The following is a 24134-nucleotide window of genomic DNA, read 5'->3' as shown; positions in this document are numbered from 1 at the left end:
AAAAAAAAAAAGTTCTGGGGGGCTACGGGGCGCATGGTGCTTGGGCAAGAATTCCTGCAGGTTAAATAACAGGGAGGGTCTTTTTTTTTTTTTTTTTTGTGGAGCCGGGGATTGAACTCAGGCCCTTGGGCTTGCCAGGGAAGCACTTATTCCACTGAGCCATCTCCCAGCCCCCAACAGGGATTGTCCTGAATAAATTTTAAACCGAGAGTATCTCCTGGCAAGCATCGCACAGCATCTTCAGGGCATAGTGCATGAGCGGATCCCCTCCTGAGCCGGCTTCCCAGAGGTTTCTCTGAGAAGCTGCCAGGGTCAGGTCCCTCCGCCCTGCTGTGAGAGGAGGTGTTTTGCCCTTCCCTGCGGGTTCCTTCCTTGCAAACCCAGCCCCCCCCCCCCATTTGTGTTAAGAGCAGGGCCCTGGGAATTCCCATCGTACCCAGGCCTAGTCCCACCTGGGACTGCTACAGCCCTTGCTCTTTGGATTCCTCAGGTCACCTCCCTCCCACACCTGTCCCACCTCCTGCCAGCACGGGACATCCTGTGCACCACTGTGCGGGGGTGGAAAAACCCACAGAAACACCAGACCTCACAAGACAGACGCCCCTCGCTCCACAGAGAGGGTCCAGGGGCTCAGAGAGGTTCAGTGACTTGCCCACAGTCACGCAGCAGGCACGGTGGAGAAGTGGATGTGTCCCAGAACAGTGCACTGCTGTCCTGCCCAGTGGCCTTTAGCACTAAGGGCAGGGACTCCAGGACAGAGACCCCATGTCTGTCTTGGTTCTACCTTGCTTGAAAGTGAATTCTACCTTTTCACCTCTACCTGCAAAAAGGGTCTGGACCCACTCCTGAGGCACTGGGCTGCTTGCAGGGCTGAAATGAGGCCACAGCCAGCAGAGAACTCCACGTGCATGCAGGGGTCCCCCCTGGCTTCGTCTCGAGGAGGGTACTTGCAGGCAGGGAGGCACTGGCGCCAGGCCTGGGCTCGCCAGTGGGGGCCGAGACTCGTTCTCCTGCAGCTGCGGTTCCCCTCTCCTCCGGCCATGTCCAGTGGCACTTTGTGTCCCTCCACTGTGCAGTCACCAACGTTCTGAGCCAGGGACCTGTACTTGCCAGACCCCCACCCACCCAGGGAAGGACTGGCAGGGACTTCACGGAGGTGCCTCCTTCCAGGCATCCGCCCACCCCCGAGGGGCCCACGGTCCATTCAGAAAACAGACTCCAACTGTGGTGCAGAAGAAAGTAACAAAACAAAACAAACTTTACTTGCATTTAGCCATTAATAAATAATTTACAGTCTGTACAAGTGGTGACACTCCTCCACACGGCCGCTGTCAGGGACAGGTGCGGAGTCCCCACTTCCAAGCAGAATGGGATCAAACACAACCAAAATAAAGTGCTTCAACTTTTTACTTCCAACATAGGGGTCATCTAAACAGACAAACAACAAAAAACCAGCTGGAGGGGGAGAGTGCCCCCCACCCCTAGCATGGATTCCCAAGAGTAGGACCTGGAGGGGGGGGATGGGAGCCGCAGGTTTGCAGCCTCCTGGCCAGTGTATGAGAGGTCCCTGGGGACAGCGGAGGGGCTGCTGCAGACGCCAAAGACTGGGGACAGGGCAAGATGGCCCACTGGACCTCATGCACCTCTGAGAGAAGAGGCTTTGGGAGCCCTGCTGGTCTCTGGGGAAGGGATCAGAGGGTGACATCCTGCCAAGGGCTCCTGACCTAGTGCCCAGACACACGTGCAGTGAGGCTCCCAGTACCGTGCCGGGGAGGAACAAGCAGAGGACAGGGCAGGCCAGCTGGCCCTGTCCCCATCTCCTGCCCAGCCCCCTCTTGGGGAAGAAGGGAGCCAGATGGTCTCCTCTTGGTGTAGACACTTGGAAGCCAGCACTCACCTTTCTTACACACAGCAGGGATGGGCGCAGAGCTCAGGAGTGGCCCTGCTTGAACCCCACACCCACACACATGTCCTTCCAACCACTGGCTCTCAGGGCGGTGGCAGCCAACTGGGCAAGACCCCTCATGTCCTAGTGGGAAGTGCCAGGGGGCACAGCCTGCTGGTGCAAGCAAGGCTGCAAGGTCGTGAGCAGCGTCTTGGGGTGTCCTACCTATACTGGGAGGGAGCCCTGCCCGCCCCGCGGGCTGAGTGCGAGTGTGCTGGGGTGAGTGTGTGTGCGCGTGCAGCGGTCAGCTGGGCCTGTTTCAGTGCATTGCGAGGGGCTGCAAGGGGTCATGCGGACCATGCCCACTGGGCTCCCGCCTGGGGCTGTGTTGCATTCACACAGCAGGGGTGGGGCAGAGCAAGCTGCTCCCCCCTCACACAGATCTACTGTCACAGACACCACAGCACCAATCACCATAACCTGTCATGTGCACTAGAGAGGCCTAGGCAGCCCCCTGCCTTCAAGCCCCGGCCAGAGACAGCTGGGAGGGAGCCATCCACCACGGGCCACAATGCCACCTGGCTGGGGCTGGCTCGGCTCCAGAACACTACAGAGACCCCAGGCCACACACTGGGCATCGGCCCCAGGTTGGTGTCCCCAGCACTCAGAGGAGGGCAGGGGCAGAGTCCTTGTCTCCCTGTCTGAGGCCGTGGCACTACCTAGCAGAACACAGGCAGCAGGGTGAGGAGCAGGAGGAGGCTGAGGATTGGCCGGGGGCCAGGGGACCACGCTGCAGCCGCCACCCCGCGCGGGAGCTCCCGAGTCCTCTCGTACAGATGCAGCTTGTCCTGGTTGGAGTGCAGCATCTTGACATCCTCCAGGGCGTAGTAGGCAGCCAGTGTAAAGTTCACATCGCCTGTGGTGAGGAGGTCGAAGACGCAGGCCTGGTAGTACAGGTCCTCCACGGGCAGCTTCTCCTTGCACTTGGCCACTGCTGTCTCATAGGGGAATGTCTCAGGGGCCTCGGGAGCTTGGCTGGTGGCTGCTGGCCCATGGGCACCGGGGCCCTCTACCTGGGACCGGACGGCCTGGAAGTCGATCTGCTGGTTGAGTGGGCAGCCCCGCAGGCACAGGTAGAGGCCCTGGCTGTCCCTGTCCTCCACGGCATTGACCACTTCCTCGGGCATGCGGACGGCGAAGGTCAGGTAGCGGCCCACCTGGCGCACCACGATGGTGGTGCCGATGTACTTGGCTTGAATCTCCACGTGCTGCCCCGACACCTTCTCTGTGATCTTCAGGCTGTTGGCCCCATGCTTGTCCCCGCCATTCTTGGAGCCATCGGCGAAGGCGGCCGGAAGCTCATCTGTCTCGGCCTGGTACACCTTCTGGTCCACACACTCCTGGAAGTTCTTGAAGATAATGGTGAGCTGTGGGGTGGGGGCAGAGGACACTGGGTCAGGCGTGGGGAGAGGCTGTCCTACACCTCCGATGCCGGGATGGAGGGGATGGCTTGGAGGGGCCCCAGGACACCAGTGCGTCCCCTTCCCAGGACGCAGAGTTCAGGTACAGCTGCACAACTAGGCGATGATATTTTTCTTGAAACAAACTTGCCCTTTTAACTTAAACAAAACAACTCCTCAGAAAACTTTAGGTCACCTCTCAAATTAGAAAATGAGGTCATTTCTTCTATAGACAAACTACAGTGATAGAAACACAGAGATGGTTTCTCTTAAGTGAGACACCCAAAGTCTAAATACATTAAAGGGGGAAGTAAACGATGATAGGAAATAGGAAGACCAACCTCTTGCAAATGGAAGGGGGTCCAAGAGACAGAGCGAGGTGAGAGGGAAGGGACAGGCAAGGACCCAAAAAGAATGAAGACGTGCCACGCACAGGTACCAACTCCCCACGGGGATGCCAGCATTATGTACTACAAACAGGGACTGATACAAATAAAGATTAAAAAAAGAAATCTGACACAAAATGGTAACGGAAAAACAAAAGAAACAAAGCTAATTAAAAATAAAAGGTTATTTGTGGTAGGGTGAAAAATGGTGCCCAAAGATATCAGGCCACAGGTTTTGGGTCTCAGCAGCCTCAGGAGGCAGGAGGGTAAAAGGTGGGTCCTGCCTTGGAGCTTCCAGAAAGAGGAGCCCTACCAAGCTTCTAGCCTCATGAGACTCTCTATGGACTTCTGAGCCCAGAATTCTATGAGGACAAAGTTCTGTTGGTTTGAACTATTCCTTCTATGGCAACTGGTGTAGCAGCAGTAGCCACAAGATACCAATCTGCTCGCTGACAGTCTCCACACTGCCAGGGGCCCCTGCTGTGAGGGGGCACACCTGAGCCAGGCCTTGGAGGGGAAGGAGGAAGGGGTGGGTTACCCACAGGGACAGAGGCTTCAGGCTGCAGGCACTGCCCTTCTGGGAGGAATGGGAAAGGAGGTTAGGGAGAAGGGCCCCGGCCAACAGCCTGGTGGAAGGGGGGCTGTGTTTTTCCACCAGCATCCCAGGTGTGTGCGAGGCCTGCTGCTCTTTCCTCCATGATGTGAGCCAGCTGGAAGACACGGGTTGGGGACATGCACAATGCTTTCCCCTAATCCAGCTCCTGGAAGTAGGAGTCAACCTGGACTCCCTGGCTGACCACTCAACTGAAATCCCAAGCCCCAGTCCCTACCTGCTGTGGGACAGAGTTCACGCCTGTGTGCCAGAGACCCCAAAGGACACCCCACTCCTGCCAGGCCACTGGGGTGGCAATGTCACAAAGTCCTAAGGGAGCCCCTGGTCTCATAGCATGTATAGGACAAGGATGGAGTCCCAGAGTGCAGACACCAGAGTAAATGAAAGGTTGAAGGATGACTTTGGTGCAGGCAGGACAGTCACAGACGGACAGGCCATGAGGACACAGCGTGGGGACTGGGGCCAGGACACAGGCTGGGGGTGAGCAGCTGCCATTCCATGTGGCTAGGCACAGCAAGGTGTGGGAGGCTGAGGGGAACCAGAGTGGCTTGGCTGGGTGGATACAAGGGCCTGACCTCAGGGGCTTGGGCCTACGAGGGAGATCGAGGCTGCAGAGCCTTCTAGAACCTTCTAGGTTGAGCAGGACAGCAGGGAGGCAAGAGCGCTGGAGGTGTCCCTGTTGCAGTGCCATCTGTGAGCAGCTCCCCAACACTGTGACATTAGGGGTGACCAGGCAGGGGTGGGGAGGCATGGGGCAGGAGACCCTCAGGAGGACACAGAGAAAACACCCAGCCAGTGTGACCGAGGAAGTAAAGTCCTCCCTCAGATCAGAAAGGAGGGCAAGTCTCGCTGTGACTGCGGCCTCAGGGCCCCGCCTCTGTAAGGGAGGAATTAAAAGTTGCATTTTCTGATCATACTGATGTAAGGACATGTGTAGCTAGGGCTGGATCACACCAATTGTCTTCTTGTGACCTGAGAAGAAATGAGTTTTTCCGTGGGCCTGTGGCCTGTGGCCTGTGGCCTGTGGGGTGAGGGCACATTCTGCCCACTACGCAGGACTGGACCAAGGTTGAGGGGTCCTGGCCATGTGGCCACGGCAGCACCGCATTCCACTTCCCCCCCTCCCTCCCTGGTGCTTGGGGTGGGCGTCCAGGTCTGGGGCAGCAGCAGCCTTTCCACAGGGGCAACTGGAGGGGATTCAGCTTCCCACTTCTCCCCTCTGGCTGGTGGTTCACCCAGTGCCCACCGTGGGGGAGGCCATGGGCAGGGCACAGTGGGACAGCGAGGGTGGTTTGCACAGTGGGTGGTCCTGCTCCTAGCAGGGGCGGGGATGCCTCATGGGCCCCAGTGTCCCTGCCCAGGGCACAGGGCCACACAGACACTGCACTTGGAGAGGGCCGCTTTCCAAGTGCCATCGCCTGGCTCCCTGGAACAGGAAGGGCTGGTTTCATCCCCCCCATCTCTCTCTTCCTCTTGCTCAGAGACAGCCTCCGGAAAGGCTGACAAGTGCCTGCTCTCGTTGGCACCCGTGCCAGTCTCAACCACAAGCAACAGCACGAAGGGGCCTGTCGAGCACCGGCGCTCTGCCAAAACAGCCCTGGGCCTCTCCCCTGTGACAAGAGGGTGAGCCCAGGCTTCAAGTGGGGTCCAAAGCCAGCGCCAGGACATAGTGGGTACAGGGTTGGGAGAGGGAGGAGGGGCAGTGACCCAAGATGCAGCCTGCAGAGTGACAGGGAGGCGGGGGATGTAGGGGAAACTAACGGCAGTGCACGTCCCAGGTCCTTTCATCTGAGCCTCGGTTTCTTGGCCTAGACCGGGGAGATGGCTCAGTGGAATAAGTGCTTCCCTGGCAAGCGCAAGGGGCTGAGTTCAATCCCCATTTCTAAAAAAAAAAAAAAAAAAAAAAAAGGTGCTGCCCACACAGCTGGGAATAGGAAGCCAGAGAGGGTGCTGGGGACCATTACCTTGGGGATAAAAGCTCTCTACTTCTCCCAAGGCCCCAGGCCATCAGTCCTCTTTGCCTGGGGCTTGCCACTGTCCCCTGGTGCCACTGCATTAGCATGCAGTTGTGGTCCTGAAGCCCCCCGCATTGTTCTGTAGGCTCCACTCTCCTTTGCCTGGGTTCTCCTTTGCCTAGGCACCAGAACAGGCAGAGAAGCCTCGTGCTCAGGGTGGGCATGGAGGCAACAGGGGTGTGAGTCGGGCAGAGGCTTCCAGGAAGAGACGGGCAGGCCAGGGCAGTAGGGACTGGCATTTCTCACCCAGGGACCACAGGGCCCCCATTTGGCCCGAGATCTGAAATTGGCCTGGCCCCAGGCACCAGTGCCCTAACCGGCCCCCACCACAGCTGGCCCAAGAGGCCCTGAACCCTAAGCCTGCGGAGATCAAAGGCAGCTCAGTCCCCAAGCAGCTGGGGCGGCCGAGCTCTGCCACATGGCTCCATACCCTCTGGAAACCTCTGGACTGGCGCAATGAGGGAGGGTTCCCCCACCCAGGCCTGCTGGGCGGTCCAAGGTGCCCACGGCTGGATTAGAAGAGGCATTTGAAACACTCGGATCCAGTGAATGAATTAAATTCACAGATGGATGAATGAATGATTCATCCGTTCGGTTCAGGACAGCACTGCTGTGCTGAGGGTCCCAGCGTCTCAGCTGAGAACTGAAGGTGGCGTCTGGCAGCTACCCGTAAGCCCCCAGAAAAGCAGCTTGGCCTCTGCCATTGTACACCACAACTGCTTTGGCTCAGCCATCACACTTGGAGTCCACACCACTGGGGTCCTTGTCCCTCTCACACTCTGAGACCTGTTGGGCCCCTGTCAGCCCTCAGGAGCCCGTGGTGGGGAGGCCGGTCCCCTCCCGCAGGATGTTTGCCTCTAGATTTAGAAGCTGCAGCCTCGGACTCCAGCACAGTTTATCTTGGCTCTAGACAGCCAGGGTGGTGGTGGGTGAAGGAGCTGTGGGCAGGCAGCTGGGCCCTGGTGTCTGCGGGGTGTAGGTGGGGACACACATGTGCTGTTGGCCTGGGACAGTGTCCACAGTGGAGATCTACTTGCTTTCTACCTGGCGGGGAGCCTAAGGCCACCAGCGCAGAGGGAAGTTGAGGGGATGGACATTTTCCTGGCCACCCGGTCACCTTACTGTCCTTTCCTGAATGTGACAGGGTGGGAAGGAACAGGAACGCCCTTGTGGGCCAGCTGGCGCTGCCCAACACGTGGCCTTCCAAAATGCCCTTCCTGGGGAAACAGCCCACTGTGGCTAAAGCCAGCCTGCCCCAGGGGGGCTCCAAGGGCTGAGCCAAGACAGCTCAGTGGCCAGGGTGGAGGACAGAAGAGCCCCATCTGTGGCTCTAAGGACTGCAGTCTCCCGCCCAGTCTCGAGGCCTCATGGCTAGTCAGATCTGAACCTGAGGTCACCAAAGACCTTCCTCCAACCAAGCAGGACAGGAAGCCTCCGGGGGGCACAGGAGGGACCCATTCCTGGGGTCACAGGCTATGCCTGTGGCTGCCTCTGGCAGTGGCCATCCAAGCAGGACTTGTCCTGCGGGGGCCTCCTGGGGTCAGAAAATGAGTGCCTCTCAGTAGCCTCTGGGGCCACCCTGGCCCAGGACAAATCCTTGCTGTGTTTCTGGCCTATGACATTTGGGGGGAGGTTTGGGAGCCTCCCAGAGCCACGGGCTCTTGATCTGTCCCATGGGCCATGCCCTGGGAGCTGGGTAGGGGCTCCCTGGCATGCCCAGTGAAGCTGCTTCTGTTCCCTCTCACCCTGCTGTCTTCCTCCTTCCCAGGTGCACAGGGCTCAGACTACCTCAGTGTGCGGGTAGGACAAAGGTGTGAAGGGCAGGACCACGCCAGCAGCCCCAGGGCCCTCAGAGTTCCATCACAGGGAAGGGTCTACAGGGTGCTCAAGGTGTCCCTACTAGATCAGACTCGTAGATTACAGGCCGGTGCTATCATGCCCAGTCTCAATTGCTGTCTCAGTGTACCCCGGGGGTGGGGCCGGCAAGACAGGCCCGGGGCCCAGCCCCTGAGCCTGCTTGCAGGCACTTTAATCTGCTGAGCTATTTGGCCAGCCCTTCTACTGTTATGCGAGCGTATGCTTTAAATTCTGCCAAGTAAACCTCTTCGTGCTGCTTAAACAAAATAAAGATCACTAGGGTCTTAAAGAAAATAAAGCTATCTCTGACCCACGCATATAGTAAGGTGGCTGAGCTGCCAGGAGGGGCTGTGTGTATCCGGGACAGGGGGCTGCGTCACTGTCCACTGCACCCTGTGCAGTACAAACAAGCAGCTACAGGAAGGCGCCTGCCAGGGCCCACTGTCCAGGGTGGTGCCTGCTTCATGAGGGCCAGGATAGAACACACATGTCCCTGCCACTCAGCCTCCTCGTTGGTTCCAGAGTTGCTCCAAGTTCACAGGTAAGAAAAAACCACACCAAAAGTCTGAAAACACAAGTGTACTGAGTAACATTTCTACTCTCACATTTGGCCTCGCTGGGGATCAAATCCAAGGCCTTACACAGGCTAGGCAGGAACTCCATCACCCCTTTATGTCTCCAGTCCCTCTTTTAGAATTCTGAGACAGGGTGCTGCTAAGTTGCCCAGGGAGGCCTCGAAATATTGATCCTGTTGCCTCAGTCTCCTTACTAGCTGGCATGATAGGTGAGTGTCACCACCCTGGGCTCTACTTTTTTCTTTTGAGTCAGGGTCTCACTATGTAGTTCAGCCTCAAACTTACAGCGATCCTCCTGGCTCAGCCTCTTGAGTGCTGGGATTATAGGCGTGTGCCACCATGCCAAGCTTCTAAACTTTTCTGACTACACCACCGATAAGAAACCCATTTGTATCTCCACCCAGTGCTGTATGCGCATGCTCACATATCCATACACAAGCACACCAAAAACTCACCTGTCCTCAACACTTATTTATTTATTTATTTAGGGCCGAACTGGGGATTGAACTCAGGCCCTTGCACTTGCCAGGCAAGTGCTTATTCTCCTGAGCCATCTCCCCAGCCTCAACACTTATTCTCACCCTGAACAAGGTATTTGCAGGCGGTCTTTCCTAGCTATGCTACACTCAGCTATCTTGTTCTACTTGCCCAGTATTAAGAATTATCTACAGATAGGTATGATGGTTTGTGAAACCAGGGTACAGGCTTCACAAACCCTACCCCAGGCAAAATTCTAGGGCCACGATCCCCATCTTCTCTGTACCAGGGAATAGTTTTGTGGCAGCCAATTTTTTTTCACATACTTCAGTGTACATGCTGGGAGGTTGGTGAGTGAGTTTTGGGATTATTCAGTGGAGCAGCAAACTAGGTTCCTTGCCTTAGGGGTTCACAGTGGTGTTCAAGGTCCTGTGAGAATCTAGAAGGGCTGCTGATCGGACAGCAGGTGGAACTCAGGAGGTTTGCCAGCCATCAGAGCGCCTAGAACTACAGATGCACCTTCCAGGGGTGTGGTGAGGTTCCTAACAGAGGCCACTGAAGGGTACCAGTGAGAGGGGATGTTGGGGACAAGGAGAGATGGAGCTATGCTGGTGTCCTTCATGGCAAAGATCTTCAGAGCTCGCCTTCCTAAACCAGGCGCCCATGTGCTAAGAACACTCACCTTGCTGGTGGCGGTGGCGGCGGAGCCGGGCAGCACGGGTGTGTTGGTGACTTGCACGTTCAGGTAGTCATTGTCAATGAGCGGCCAAGCGCCCTGCACCTTGCAAGTCTGGAAGCGGTCTGTAAAAGTCCTGAGGTGCGGGTCCCCGAAGAGCCCACAGTGCGTGTAGTTGGGGGCAGCTGTGTGCTTGTGGAAACTCTTCTCGTAGTGGCAGATCTCGGGGCTGTCCGAGCGCTCCTGGCTGTCCCCGGCCGGAGGGAGGGTGCGCAGGCGCGGTTGCGAGGTGGGGCCATCCTTGGAGCAGTTGTGCTGGCTCATGAGGTCTTCGATGCCATGGACTGCGGAGTGGTAGGCTAGGTCGCCCCGGCAGGTGCGTGCCGTGCGCCGTGTGCACAGCGCGTAAGTGCGCAGTGCAGCACAAAACTCAGGCGCGTCGTCCGCGGCCGGGGCGTGGCTGCCCGACGTGGCGCTCCAGAACTCTGAGTTGCACTTCAAGATCTTGCACGGAGAGATGGCTGCGGGAGAAAGAGACGGCTGTCAGGGTTGGGGCTCAGCGACGGAAGCCCCTCCACGCCCCCTTCCTTTCTTGGGCCTCGGATGCCTGCCACCGCTCACCTTAGGCTGCACCACTTATGTTGCATGTTCGCGGACGGTAAAAACTTCCCTTGCCAGGCAGAGTGGCGGTGCATGCTTGTAAGCCTGGCCACTAGGGAGCAGTCAGCCAGGGCTGATGCTAAAAATTAAAAAGGGACTAGGGGTGTAGCTGAACAGGAGAGCACTTGCCTAGCATGCACAGAGGCCCTAAGCTCTGTACCTAGCTCCACAAACACAAAACAATCCCTCGCTCCCTTAAGGGCGCTTGAAAGGGTGGATTCCACCCCATCTAGCTTTCTAGATCTTCCTCAAGGTCTTGGACACCCAGGGCGGCCAGGCCCACCGACCAGCTGACCCTGCTCTGTGGGAGCCGACTGCACCCTCACCCCACCCGTCTCCATTTCATGGCCCTCCTCAAGAATCTGAGCAGGGGCTGGTGAGATGGCTCAGTGGTCTAAAGCACCTACTTAGAACAAGCTTAGCAAAGCACAGGGACCGCGGTTCAATGCCCCAGCACCACATACCAGCCAGCCCTGCCCCCTGGTGGGCTGAGCTGGCCACACACACACACAGACACACACAAATTAAAAGAAAAAAAAAAAAAAGAATCTGGGCAAAAAGCAATGGGAATTTCCCAGGGACTGACGCCCCATTTTGCAAGAGTGTGTTCTCAGCTCTGTCACGGGGTGACCTTGCTTCACTGTGACTCTTTATCCTCATCTGGAAATTCGGGGAATATTAGGCCTCGGCATGGGATGGTGGGGCAGCTGCAGGGGAGGCCGCGCTGTGAACTTTCAGCATTTATCTCCTGGGCAGCACAGCCAGGGCTGGGCGCTACCAAGGCATTAGCCATGGTCACAGAGGATCTGCTTCCTTCTTGTTTACTGTGGCTGAATCCTTCTCAATCCTGTAAGGTGGGAAGCTACGGAGATAGTATAATCTTGGATTTGCCCTCATTCACCCTTATTATTTTTTTTAAAAATTATTTGTGTGTGTGTGTGTGGCCAGCTCAGCCCACCAGGGGGCGGGGCTGGCTGGCATGTGATGCTGGGGGATTGAACCACGGTCCCTGTGCTTTTCCATGCCTGTTCCAAATAGGTGCTTTAGACCACTGAGCCATCTCACCAGCCCCTCACCCTTATTTTTTTTTAAAAATAAATGTTCGTAGGCCTGGCAGCCTTACTGTTGATTAGCCAGGATGGCCACACCTGAGAACCAAAGCTTGGGACACGGGAGTCGCTGACTTGAACTCAGGCACCTGCCCTTTCCTGGCCTTCTGGGTCTTTGTGCACAGCCCAGACCACGGATCTCCAGAAAAAAGAGGCCGGAGGACTAGCTGGGGGATCCCCACCCAGAAGTACGGGGGCGATTTTGAGAGCAACAGGACCACCAAGTTGGCTCAGGATCTGGGAAGTGTCACTTTGCGCCTCTGGATTTATCTGTATTGTCAAGATGCGCTTAAAACCAAGAACAGAGCTACCTGAGAACAGGCTGAGGATGAACACAAGGCGCGTCGGTGCTCATGCTGTGCCCCGGTCCCACGCGGGTCTCATGGCCACAGTCCCACCTTCCCTGGGGGTGGGCTCCCTCCTCCCAAGTAGACATCACCTGTCCACATCACATTGTACGTTTACGTAAAGGAGCACTGGGGAGGGGGAAGCCATAATGGAAGAGCTGCCGAGAGCCTGTTTTCATAGATTCAGATAAATAGATGTGGGGATGCACACAGGTCGTTCTAGCACTCTGGGGCAAAAGGATCTCAAGTTCAAGCCCAGCCTGGTCAACTTAGTTGAGAACTTCTTAAAAATAAAAACAAAGGGCTGGGGTTGTAGGGATGAAGCTTGATGCAAAAGCACAGGGTGCACCTCCAGCACTGCATTAAAAAATAAAGTCAGGCTACTGCGTACCATTCCCCAACGTGCCATGCTTTTGGGCTTCGAGACTTGGGCAGGTTCCAGGTGGGAGAAGCCCCAGTTCAGGCCCTGGCGGTGGAGCTGAGGGAGCGCAGTACACAAGACCTGGTGGTACAGCCACCAACCCTGTGTCTGCCCTGTGGTCGTGGGCAGCATGGTCAGTCCCAGGCACAGGGAATACTAACCTGCCGCCTTCTTCTCTGGAGTTAGGGAGATGCACATGGGGCAAAATCAACCGAAATGGACATGGACCGGGCACTCACTGATGGCCACACCCATGCTCAGGTTCACTTCCAGTCCTCACCACAATGGAAAGAGAAAGAGGCCAGAAAAGACACAGCCTGTCCTTTGCCAGTGGAAGGCACTGGGACATGAGAGGGAGCTGTGCTGGCCTCAGGCTCTCCACCAGATCTTGCACGCAGGAGCAGTGGGCATGAAGTCTCAGCCACTTCCTGGTGCTCTAGGGATCAGGACCCCCCTCCTCCCGCCCTCTCGCAGAGGCCCTGCCTTCTGTGTCAGTGAGTCATCTGACAACCTCCTTAATCCGTGGGGTCATCCACCAGTCAGAGAGCGGCCAGACCCCTACACAGTGACTTCCTCCTCCTTGGGGGCCCTCCTATGGCACCAGGGCCTTCCAGCTAGCAGGGATGTGGTGCCCATGCTCCCTGGGCACTGCTTCCAGGTGACCAGGTCCAAGTGGCTGTGGAGTCTGAGTGGCATCCCACCCAGAACCCCCTTTATGTCTCCACCCATGACTAGGTGACCCCACAAATTCTTCAGCCCTAAGGAGAAATGGTGATGGGGCCCTGCTGGCTCAGACTTGGAACTGGGCTCAGAGCAGCATCCAGGGCTGCTGGGAGCGCCTTGTCTCCTTTTTTTCTCTCAGTGTCATTTCTCAGCCATGCAATAGAGTACTCTGAGGTGGGCAAAGAATGGAGAGGTCTTCGGAAGACAGTGGCACGTGGGGTGTGGGTACAGTGGGCACTGGAGGAGGACATGAGCCGAAAACCCCACTCCTTGCCTTGCTGGGAGTGCGAGACCAGCCTTAGCCTCAGTTTGCTTAACTGCACATTAGAGATAGCACTTGCCTTAAAGGTGTCTTTGTGGCACACCCCAGACCTGGGGGCGCTCCACCAACAGGGTCTCCAAACCAACAAGGGTCTCAGCGGTTAGAAGTCAGGACAAGCCCTATGCTGGCAGGATCTGCTGCTCCTGCAGGAGGCCTGGCTGGTACCCAGGGAGACCCTCCCACCTCTGCTCAGACCCCCTCTCCTTCAATCCACTAACCTCCACACCCACCAGACCGAACCCCAAGATCAGTGCAGGCCCAAAAGGCTCACTGCCCTGGGTGCGTGGGGGGCGCATGTCCCATCAGTCAGCGCTGGCTGCAGCCCACTGCCTCGATGGCCACCGGGCTTTGATGAGGGAGGTGCTGTGGGCTGCACAGGGTCTCCCTAGATCTGCAGACTCCACCCCAACCTCAGCGGTGCAGGCTCTGGGAAATCACTGGGCTTGGCTGAGGTCATGTAGTGAGGCTCCTGGGAGAAGCCGAGCTGGGCAGGGGGCTCCCATGGGACTGGAGCACTGCCCGGAACTCAAGAGTTCAGCCTCCAGAACCAAGAAAGCAATGTCCACATCTCCTGTTGGTGATATGGTGATGCCGTACAACAGTCCAGCTGATTAACAGCGAAGCCTCGCCCCTCCACACTTCTGGGTCCCCCCCAAGTATGCTCCGCGGGTACCAGGCTCAAGAGGACGGTGCTGACCCTCTCTCCCATCTCCTCACACCCAGGAGTGCCCAGCCCGGAGATGCTCTTCCCGGCTGCTCTGATGACTGGGGATCAAAGGTGGCAAAGCGAGCCCTCTCTGGGCAGGGAATCCAGCCTCCACGTCCAAGCCGCAGACGCAGGGTGCGCACTTCCTGTGTGTCACCTGCCCTTCCTTCCCAAGGTTCTCACGGCAGCACCCTAAAGTGTTGCCTCCTCCTCCTCCTGCTGCACTCTGGGTGACAGGGCAGCCAGAAGGTACAGAAACCCCAGTTGCAAGTCTGCCAATCCTGCTCTTGCTTAGGAGCAAGTGTCGGACCCCACTGTGTGTGAGAGAGGAGAATGGGGCACCACTTCTCCACCCCAGGAGACCTGGGGAGGCTCAGAGTCAGTGGGCGGTGGTCTGTGTGTGTGTGGGGGGCAGAGCCTGAGAAGAGTCTCCTGCATGGGACTGCACTTCGGGAGCAGTGGTGGAGCCAGGCAAGCAGGGTCCAGTCGAGCTCTGCCACCCCTAGCTGAGTGACTCTGCAGAACTCCACTGACCTCTGAGGCACAAAAATGCAAACTGGGACCCACCAGGGAACAGTGAGAGGGACAGGAGGTGCTGATGTCAACGAAGCTCAGAGTTCAGGAAGAAGGTGCATGCCCGTGATTTGTGCAGCTAGCTTTGTTCTTTCAAGTCACAAGTTACGGAGAGATGGACACAAACAACAGCTAATGGGTACTGAGCATGAATAGGTCTCCACTGGATGCTGTCCATGTGCCCTTTAACCTCGGTGATGGCCCAGGACTTACTAGCCCCACTGGAAAGACAAGACATGGGACGATTCTTTTGCAGCTTCCCGGATGGAGGCAGTGTGAACTGCAGCTCTCGGCCCCAGTTCCTCTCTTCACCACCCTTGGACCTTCTGAATTCTCACACACGTCACACCAGGCAGCACGGTCCACCCAGGCCCCAAAGGTGAACCAAAGCTGGGGTTCTGGCTACAGGCCCACCCCTCTTTTAATTCTGAGACAGTCGGGCCAAGTTGTCCAGGCTGGGTTGAAACCTGAGATCTTTCTGCATCAGCGTCCAGGAGTGCAGGGGTCACAGGTGTGTGTCACCATGCCCAGCTATGCCACTTGAATAAAGGGCAGAGATTTTTATCTTCATATACAAAGCTGATCACAGAGGCCTCAGGGGTCAGAACCTGCCTGGGCCACACCATCACAGCCAGAGCTCGCTGCCCCTCTGCACAGCCTGCTTCAGCTGTGCCCTGGGGCCACTCTGCTACCCAGTACAGGGGCCATTCTGCAAGGCCCCACCACAGCTGTTCTGAACACAAGGGCTGCAGAGAGTGCCAGTCACCACTTACAGCTGTCACCAAGGCAGGACATCCCCTAGGGATGGCCGCTCCTCCTCTGGGCAGCTCTGGAGGCCGCAGGGTCTTCTCCTGCATCTCTACCCTTCTCTAGAGCCACAAGGCTAAACTATAGCTGGCCTACACTTGTTGTATGATCTTAATTGAGGCTGCCCCTGGGCTTCCCTTCTCTGGCCTGCTTCCAGCTGCTCTGGAGTGGGCCTCACTGGCCTCGCTGCCACCCCATACTGTTCAGCTGGGGTACTCCTGGGAGGGGTCCTCCAAGACCACACTCCCCACATGTCCATGAGTCTCCAGTCCGGGATCCCCCAGCCCCATCCTGGCATCCTCAGGCTCCCACGCATTGCATTCAAAGCATTTTAGAAGTTTTGATACTCGTTTAACCCACTAAACCCCGGTGCCCAGGGCCCAGCCCAAACGCATACAGGTAACATTTCTCATGCTGGCGACGGGGTCCAGACCCCTTCGCCTGGGCCTGAGCCCCGGTAGAGAGAGATCTCAGGCACACAGCCTGTCAGACTGAATTTTTTCCTCTCAACAGCAACCCAGGGCTTCTGGGAAAGAGGGCTTTGGGCCACAGAGGTACCAACCCAAGCAGGAGGAAAATATTTAGGCTCTATGACAGCATCAGCTGCTTTCAGAGTCCTGCTTTGAACTGTTAATCAAGCCCAATCTTTCAGAATAATAGCCTGATTACTGCTCAGTTTGCATAACAAAGAAGCCCAATAAAACTTATTTTGCTGTGCACCAAGGGGGTGTGAAGGATCAACCCTAAGAAGGAGTCTTAGGAATGCGGTGAGCCCTCCAGAGCCCGAGCCCAGGAATAAAGACAATGCAATTTGCCACCAAGAAAAGCCCAATAGACCAATAAATTACCCGAGTGCAAAGGGATTAGATCAGGTTTCAGTTGCCCGGAGGAGAGGCGGGCCCCGCAGAGCTCGAGCCTTAACCTGCCTCCTCTTAAAGCGGTAAGGCTCCTTTAGAACCAGGCCCAGGGTCTGCTTGCCTTTGTCCAAGTTACTCTGGCTTGCAGAGTAACTGCCTGAATGCAAGCACCAGGCACTCACTGGACGCTCTGGCCTCGGCCATGTGCTGGGAACGGTGATTAGTACTGCTCCCAGAAGAAGCAACAGTGAACCCCTGCGCTTAGGTGGGGTTGACTGCAACAACTTCAGACAAAATGTGTTCTACCAGAACATAAGGATCTAAGAATGGAGGCGCTAGTGTCTCAGGGGCACATCTCCAAGGCTGGAACTTGACAGGTAGAGTGAGACACAGGTCTAGGCAAACCCCACTTCTCTTTCCACCTGGCTCCTGGATAGAGTCCACCACTAGGGGGCACTCAATGGCAAGGAGCCCTGGAACAGAGACAGGTTGACATGTCCCAAGCTTCCCGGCAGGACCAAGACTGGATGGGCTGCCCTTCCTTTCAGCTCCTTTTGCCTCTGTCCCTCTGGCTCCAGAGGTGGAAACTGCCTCCCTGTGACTCCCTCTGCCTCAGTGGTTCCTTTTGCTCTTTTGGAGTTTTCTTGTACTTAGTCCCCTGGCTGGAAGTGTCCAGGGTGGCTCTTGAGTTCAGGACATATTCAGGAGGCAGACTGTTGTTCTCTAGAGCCTGCCTTAACCTACAGCATCCAAATGGATTCTTCTCTAACAGATCTTTGTCCTTCAGTCTGGCCTGAGGACATCCTAGGGGACCATCTAGCTGGCTACTCCTGGAGGCTTTTCAAGGGTGCTTCCTCCAGTATCAGGCCTACAGAAAGGCAAGGTGGAAGCTCTGAGAGCCTCTGCTGGCCTAGGGAGGGAAGAAACAAGAGACTGGGTAGCTGGGGTCACGGAGAGTTAACTCGCAGCTGAAGGAGCGTGGGCAGAGGTGGCTGAGCGCCACGCATGGGGCTGAGGCAGGAGGCACTGCCCTATCACACCCAGCCGGAGCTGCTCAGCCTTGGACTCCACGCTGGCCAAGTCTCTGCAAGAAGCAGCGCCAAGTGCCAATGGAAAGGGCACACCTCAGCTTTCCAATGGGGCCACCCTTCCCTGGCTTCGAGCCTTGAGGAGCCTCGCAGGTCCTCGTAGACAGGGTGGCCTGAAGGTCCCTGTGTTCTCCCGTCATTCACAGGCAGAGGGTTTCTCTAGGACAGAGGGTGGCCAAGGGCACAGGATCACATGCCAGGGACATACTGCCTGTCTCAAGGCAGAGGCCCAAGCTACCCTGCCTGCCACAAGGAGGGTGGCAAGGGCCTCGACATCACTTTTCAGATGTCAGTGAAGCATGCAGGTGAGAGGCTGTCTTCCTGTCTGAAGGCACAGTGTGGCCCTTTGTCCTGTCCCTTGGGCTGGCACAGGAGACATGGCTTTCCATCTTGGCCCTGGCCCCACAATCGTGGACCATCTGCTTAGCTGCAAGTTGAAATGCATCTGAAGTGGCTTCATCTCCACTGCCACAGCCCAGCTGGCTTCCTCTTCCACCTCCCCCTCACACCAGAAGGGCAAGTGGTGCAGGCTGGGCTAGGCCCAGGGACACGGGGCAGATGTGTACAAGGGATTCCCTAGCATGGGAGCGCTGTGGGATCCTCTCTGCAGAGACATGGACAGGTGTGCGTGTGACAGCAACAGGTGTCTGTGTATTCTGATGGCTTAGCTAAAGCGGGGCACGGAAAGAATACTACACAGAACCAAGAAGACACAAGTCTGATGGAGAAGATTGGCATAAGCACAGCCCTGTGAATTCAGCTTTCTGACCTGGGCCTGAGTGACTTCTGCCTCTTTGGAATGCTAAGCCAGAGGTGGACAGGACAGCCACAGGGGCCTCGGGAGGAGGCAGAAGCCCCAGTGGGACTATGCTGTCCTGCCACAGACCTGTCCCGTCCTCCTTTCCTGACCTCGGTGCATGATTCACCACATGGTGCAGTCTGACATCCCACACAGCAAATTTAATCTGAGGGTGTATCCCCCAAAGCTGACATATGGGTAAAGGGGGGACCCTGGGCTCCCTCTAGCTCTACCAGGTAAGCAGTCAGCCACTCTTTCTGACGCTCCAGGCTCATAGTGGCATGGTAGTGATGACCCTCCTGGACACATGCTAAATGCATCCAGCAGACTGCCTGGTCTAGTATGGCTATCAATCAACAGAAGAGCTTCAAAGATTATCCTTTCAAATGGTCACGCTTCAGAGGTATTATATCTTGAAGGACATTAAGGAAATGGTAATTAACAGTGGCCATCTGTGAGAGGCTGGACTCAGAGTTTAAAATATTTAAAGAATCCTATGGTCTTAGTCTTTTAAGCAAAACCCCAAATCACCAGAAACATAAAACCCCAGGGTCTGTAGCTCCTGGGACAATGCTGGACGTGTCTGCTGCAGGAGACAGATTTATTAGAGACACAGCAAGTAGGGTTTCTGCCCTTATGAACAGAACTGGTGGCTCCGAAGAGAACAGAATCCTGAGACTCATGAGGTTACCAAGCTACAAGGGTAAAGTCAGCTCTAGGTAGCCTATGTGACAGGTTCCCAGGGTGCTGAGGATTGTGTGCACCCCAGCCCCGAGCTTGGCCTGGATCAAGTGGGCGGATGGTGGGCACTACAGCCTAAGCTGGGTGGTGCCACGGCCAAGGCTTGGTGGTTACCCATGGTGAAGGAGTGGGGGCAAGGGCTGTAGGGGCAGCCAGGACAGCTCGGGGATAGACAGAACACCATGGAAATGAGGCCCAGCAGGTCCGCAGGACCAGCATTCTGTCCTTCCTGCTAGATGCCTAAGTCCTAGGGGGGTTGCTCCTGCTGCAGATGTTAGCAAGGTGACAGTGGGGATTGGAGAAGGGCTTCTCATCCCAGGACACTGGGACGGGAAGTGTCACCTACCACTGAGGACGCCATGTCCTACCTCCGGGTACAGGTGAGGGGATGAAATTAGGGTAACCGATACCAGCCGTGCTGCTGTGCCAGGACTCTTGGCTTTCTGCTTTAAAATAAAGAGTCTTAGGAAAACTGGGATGAGGTGGGGACCTCAAGAAAAACAAGTTTTCAGCGTGAAGCAGGTTGCATTTTAGACAAGAAGCAGAACAGCACGGCATCAAGCTGGTGCTCAACCCAAACCTGAAGTTGGGGCACAGTGTCCAGGCTTGATGCACTCCACCCAAGACGGGATCTTTAGGGGAACCAGACCCTCATGCCTCATGTGAACACCTTTGCATGCCTACTGGCCTCTTCCCAACTCACAGATGCCTTATTTGTGCCTTGGGTCACCTCTCATCAGATGCACAATTCTCTCCAACACTCTTCTCTTGGGTGCTGGGACAACTGCCTGAAATTTCTCCAGCTTTCTCTAAACAGGAAGACTGGAGATCCTTTCCTTTACCACCTAGTTCACCAGTGGGACCTAAGGACCCAACCACCTACAGAATTCCATCTGTGTTCTCCCTGGGAGCCCAGCTCTGCCCTGTAAGACCCTTCACACACTGGCTGTAAGACCCCCTCATCCATAGAGGAAGCCTTTGTTCCCAACCTGTCCTTTCAAATGCTAAATCCAAGCCCCTAGTATTAGGAGCAGTGGTCATTGGGAGGTGATTTTAGGTCCTGGGGGTAGAGCCTTCATGAAAGGATTAGTGCCCCCATCCTCATGGGGGAGGTAGGGGCAAGGAACCCACTTGTCTCTTCTGCCTGACAGAGGCAGAGGGAAGAGAGGCCACCCAGAAAGAGGGCCCTCACCAGACAAGGAATCAACAGGGGCGTGATCTTGCACTGGCCGGGGCCGTGAGCTAGGACTTCGTGCTGCCCACACGCCTCTTCTGTGGTAGTCTGTCCCTGCAGCCCTAGAGACAGAGACACTGTCCTAGGACACTAGGTCCAACTGGGGGAGAAAGCAATACACTGAGTAGGCTGATTTGTAGCAGCAGTATGCTCATATCTATAGTGACCCAGCTGTGCTGAAACCCGACACAGGATTTTTGTCTTTCCAGGCCTTACTTTCCCCACTGGGACTAACATTCTAAAACTGCTACAGTTTGAAAGTGTAAAAGAAAAAACAAGAAATAAAGGCTGCAGTGCAGTACAGGCTGTGTCTCTTCTGACACAGCGTCTTGCTATGTAGTATAGGTTGGCATTGACTTGAGGCCTTCCTGCCTCAGCCTTCTGAGTGCAGGGATCACAGATCTTTGCCACCACGCCCAGGTGTGCAGTACTTCTTAGAGAACAGCAGGCTGCAAACTTCAGTGAGAATCAGAATCCCTTCCTAGGCCCATCAGAGCAGACAGCAGGGATCTTGGCCCAGGGAATCTACCAGCTTCGGGACTTCTGGGCTGGGCCCAGGTTCACAGGGTAGCCTGATGCTTCTGGTCCCAGGACTGCACTTTGAGAAACACCATGCTGGAATACCATACCCATCTGCAGTTAACAGGAAACACATCAACAGTCCAAAGCAGGCCCTGATGGATTTCTCTTAGACACCCATTAGAATGAGTCACATGGCCTCTAAGCCCATAAGTATCTATCCACTATGTTTGGAAGAGGATGCCACTTGTGGAAGCCTCTTTTGAAAAGCTTTGTCCTGCCTCCCATCTGGGGTAGGCCTGGCCTTTGCCTGCCTGCTCCTGGGTCCCACAGCACTGCCCAGGCAGATGCCCTTCCTGCCTGTGTGACACTTCAAGGCCCTTTCTGTTTACCAGTCTAGGTCTGCCTGAGGGCCCCAAAGCTGTAGCTGTCAGGGAGTCAGGGACACAGCAGATTTGTCATACGTGTGAATGTATGAAATGTGTGAAAGTAAATGTGAATACTCAAACATAAACACTCTCAAGCTAGCAGAGAGAAGGCATCTTTACCCCCCTCCCGCATTCAGCTTAACCTGCACCTTTTTGTCTTCTCCTGGCCACTGCCCTCCAAGCTGGCTGGAACCTATGCTGCCACTTTTCCTGAGCCTGTCCTCACCCATGGAAGGGGGCATCGGTGGCACTTAGGTATGACTCTAAGCCTCACCTACTTGCCAAGCTTTTTATTTTCGGCAAGACCCACCCTGCTCTCCTCCAGAACTGGTCTTCTGACTATTCCAAAGCACCACTGTGGCAGTCCCCTTCTTTGTTCTGGAACTTGCCGGTTTCATTCATCTCTCACTTACAGAGAGCTATCTTCTGACCCAGGCTTCCTGAGCACACAAGTTCCAAATTCTGGAGTTTGCTGTATATTTCAGTGTGGGCTACGGGAGGCTCAGTTTTCAATAAGGTGGGCAACTGTGGCTCCATGCAACTGTCAGGGGCTCTGAGGAGGAGAAACCTTAGCCAGCTGGCTTGACAGCCCAGCAGCTATCGGCTCCATCTGCCAGGTTTTAGTTACCAGCCTTGAAGCCAAAAAGAAATTGGTTTCTTGGAAACAAAGTGATGGAATTTGGGTTGTGAATTATATAACCCACCAGCATTCCCTTGACTCTGTCGGGACTCTCTAACATAAAGACAAGTTTTTAAGACAAAAAAAAAAAAAAAACCCAAAACGAATCAAGAAGCACCACAAACACTTCTGACCTGAGAACTGCCGCCATCCTTTCCTTTCCTTTGCTTCTAGCCTGAGAAATTCTGCTCTGTGGCTTTAAGGGCGGGAAGGTGTTGTTTTAAGGGCCCCTGAGCCCCCCTTCTCAATTTCAGTGGGGCTGACAGCACATCCCCCAAGGCAGCCGAAGGACAAAAGCCATTTATCAACCCATCTGATAAAACTTCCAATGGGCTGGATCTTTATCTACGCCAAACCGAGGTGAACACAAACTGTAAACTCCTGCTTCTCCAAAATGGGGATTTCTTTTTTAAAATGAGAGTAATTTTTATTTTTTGTTCATCTGGCCAGATTCTTAAGTAGATGGATAAACGGTCTTTTCAAACAACAGGGGTCCAGGAGGACACCGTGCTGCGGTGAGGTTGTGGTATTCCTGCGCACGTGGGGGCTGAGGATCTTAGGGGACACTGACACCCTCTTCTCTTCTTGCCCTTGTCAGGGTCTTGCTCTTGCAATCGAGGGCTCTGGAGCAGGCTAGGCGCTCAGGGCCTTCAGCAGGGCTGGGATTAGAGGGTAAACTGAGGCTCTACCCCACACTGCTGGCTGTCTACGTGGGCCGCCCACGGGGAGCACCAACTTGTAGCCAGGCCCAGTGCAGACTGCCCCGTCCTGCCAGTTCCTTGAAACCCAGTTGGCTGAAAAGCAAATCAAAACAACTCAATCCCAGCCTAGCTCAAGTCCTTTCTTGCAGATCCTGCTGCACGCAGGGGCGGCAGATTTGCCTGGCTGCCTTGTGAAACCAGCTGGAATTTTTGCAGGAGACATCTCTGAGCCCTGCCACACAATGAAAAGGCAGCCGACTATTCGTGTCATGCACAGAGGTCCCCTTGGCCGGGGACACTGTTTATTTGTATTTTTTTTTGCGCGAGAAAAATGGATATAAAAGGTTTAACTGGCGTTTCCAGGCTGTGAGCAGCATATGGCAAAATGAAATAAAGTTTTATGAAACATTATAAAGAAAACACACTGGGGATTTCAGTTTCGTGCCTTTCCCCCCTCCCTCCGAAAGGGGAGAGAAAAAAAAAAAAAAAAAGTAAAGAAACCGGAGCGCTCGGGGAAGGAACAAACGCTTCTCTGTGGAGTTGGTCTCCCTTCCCCCAACAAAAACAAGAGGTCCGGGCTCCGAGGAATTTGAAAGCAGTGATCTGCCAAAAACATTGTGAAAAACTATGGGGGATTCATTGGAAACAGATGGGCTTTTTCAGCTTTAATTCTGAAATTCTCTGTCTTTCTGACACAATAAAAACAAACAGGGGGCGACACGGAATGTAATCGAACAGCAGTATGAGCTCATTTGAACCGGGTCGGTGGGCTTGCCTGCGTCGGGAAGCGTGTGGGGCGGGACAGGGTTCCAGGGGAGAGGACCACTGGGGATACAGCAGGGACCTCCGGGACATGCCCCGTCTGCACCCCGGGCAGGTTTGTAAACTGAAGCAAAGTGCGTCCAGCTCCCCTTCTCCTCCGGAACCGCTGGAGGTGCGTCCTGGGCACCACTTCCCTTCCTCGGGCGCAGGACGAGGTACCCCAGGGCCGAGGTCTCCTCGCCCGCCCCTGCCCTTCGCAGTTCGGGCGCGTCCCCCGGGTCTCCACGGACACCCATGGCGTCCTCACCAGGGCAGCTGGGAAACAAAGGCCCGCGGACACGGGAGGCGGGGGTCCCTGGGGGCTGGCGAGATTGAGTCTCCACTCGCTGGCGAGCCCGAGCCCAGGGTCGCCGGGAGGCCCCCGCCGGCCGTCCCCGGCCAGGGCGTAGTGCCTTACCTGCCGGGAAGCTGCAGAGAAGGAAGGCGAGGGTCGGCCAGAATCCCAGGGCTGAACGTCCTGCCCCTCTCCCCATACCCATCCATCCAGCTCGGCCTGTTACCACTAGCCTCTCCCTGGAAGAAGAGTTTAAAAGAGAAGAAAATAAATCGCGCTGCCGCGTAAAAGGGCAGCCTCGCTGCGCCGGAGGGAGCAGCGAGCCGGAGGCTCGGTCCACCTCGGCCGCCCGCGGGCGCCCCGCGCTGCCCCTCCGCGGC

The 24134-nt window shown here is 55.9% G+C and overlaps 1 protein-coding gene across 1 annotated transcript; it reads right to left on the bottom strand.

Annotated features, from left to right (window-relative positions):
* Positions 1 to 2512: 2512 nt before the first annotated feature.
* Positions 2513 to 24118, bottom strand: Rgma (repulsive guidance molecule BMP co-receptor a). Its single transcript, XM_004623269.2, has 3 exons — positions 23878 to 24118; positions 9951 to 10465; positions 2513 to 3312 (listed from the first exon to the last, which is right to left on the bottom strand). The coding sequence occupies exons 1-3, from the start codon at positions 23957 to 23959 to the stop codon at positions 2605 to 2607; spliced, it is 1305 nt and encodes a 434-aa protein (XP_004623326.1). The 5' UTR covers positions 23960 to 24118; the 3' UTR covers positions 2513 to 2604.
* Positions 24119 to 24134: the final 16 nt, after the last annotated feature.

The sequence above is a fragment of the Octodon degus genome, unplaced genomic scaffold, assembly GCF_000260255.1.
Source record: "Octodon degus isolate 3935 unplaced genomic scaffold, OctDeg1.0 scaffold00002, whole genome shotgun sequence".
NCBI classification, from domain to species: Eukaryota; Metazoa; Chordata; class Mammalia; order Rodentia; family Octodontidae; genus Octodon; species Octodon degus.
This window is presented reverse-complemented; position numbering and strand designations above follow the sequence as displayed.

Bases quoted from the DNA above. Each gene is read 5' to 3' on its own strand.
- Rgma (XM_004623269.2), bottom strand. From the start codon at position 23,959: ATGGGTATGGGGAGAGGGGCAGGACGTTCAGCCCTGGGATTCTGGCCG. The intron at 10,466-23,877 runs GTAAGGCACTAC...TTTCTCCCGCAG, and splicing joins TCTCTGCAGCTTCCCGGCAG to CCATCTCTCCGTGCAAGATC. The intron at 3,313-9,950 runs GTGAGTGTTCTT...CCCACCCCACAG, and splicing joins CCGCCACCGCCACCAGCAAG to CTCACCATTATCTTCAAGAA.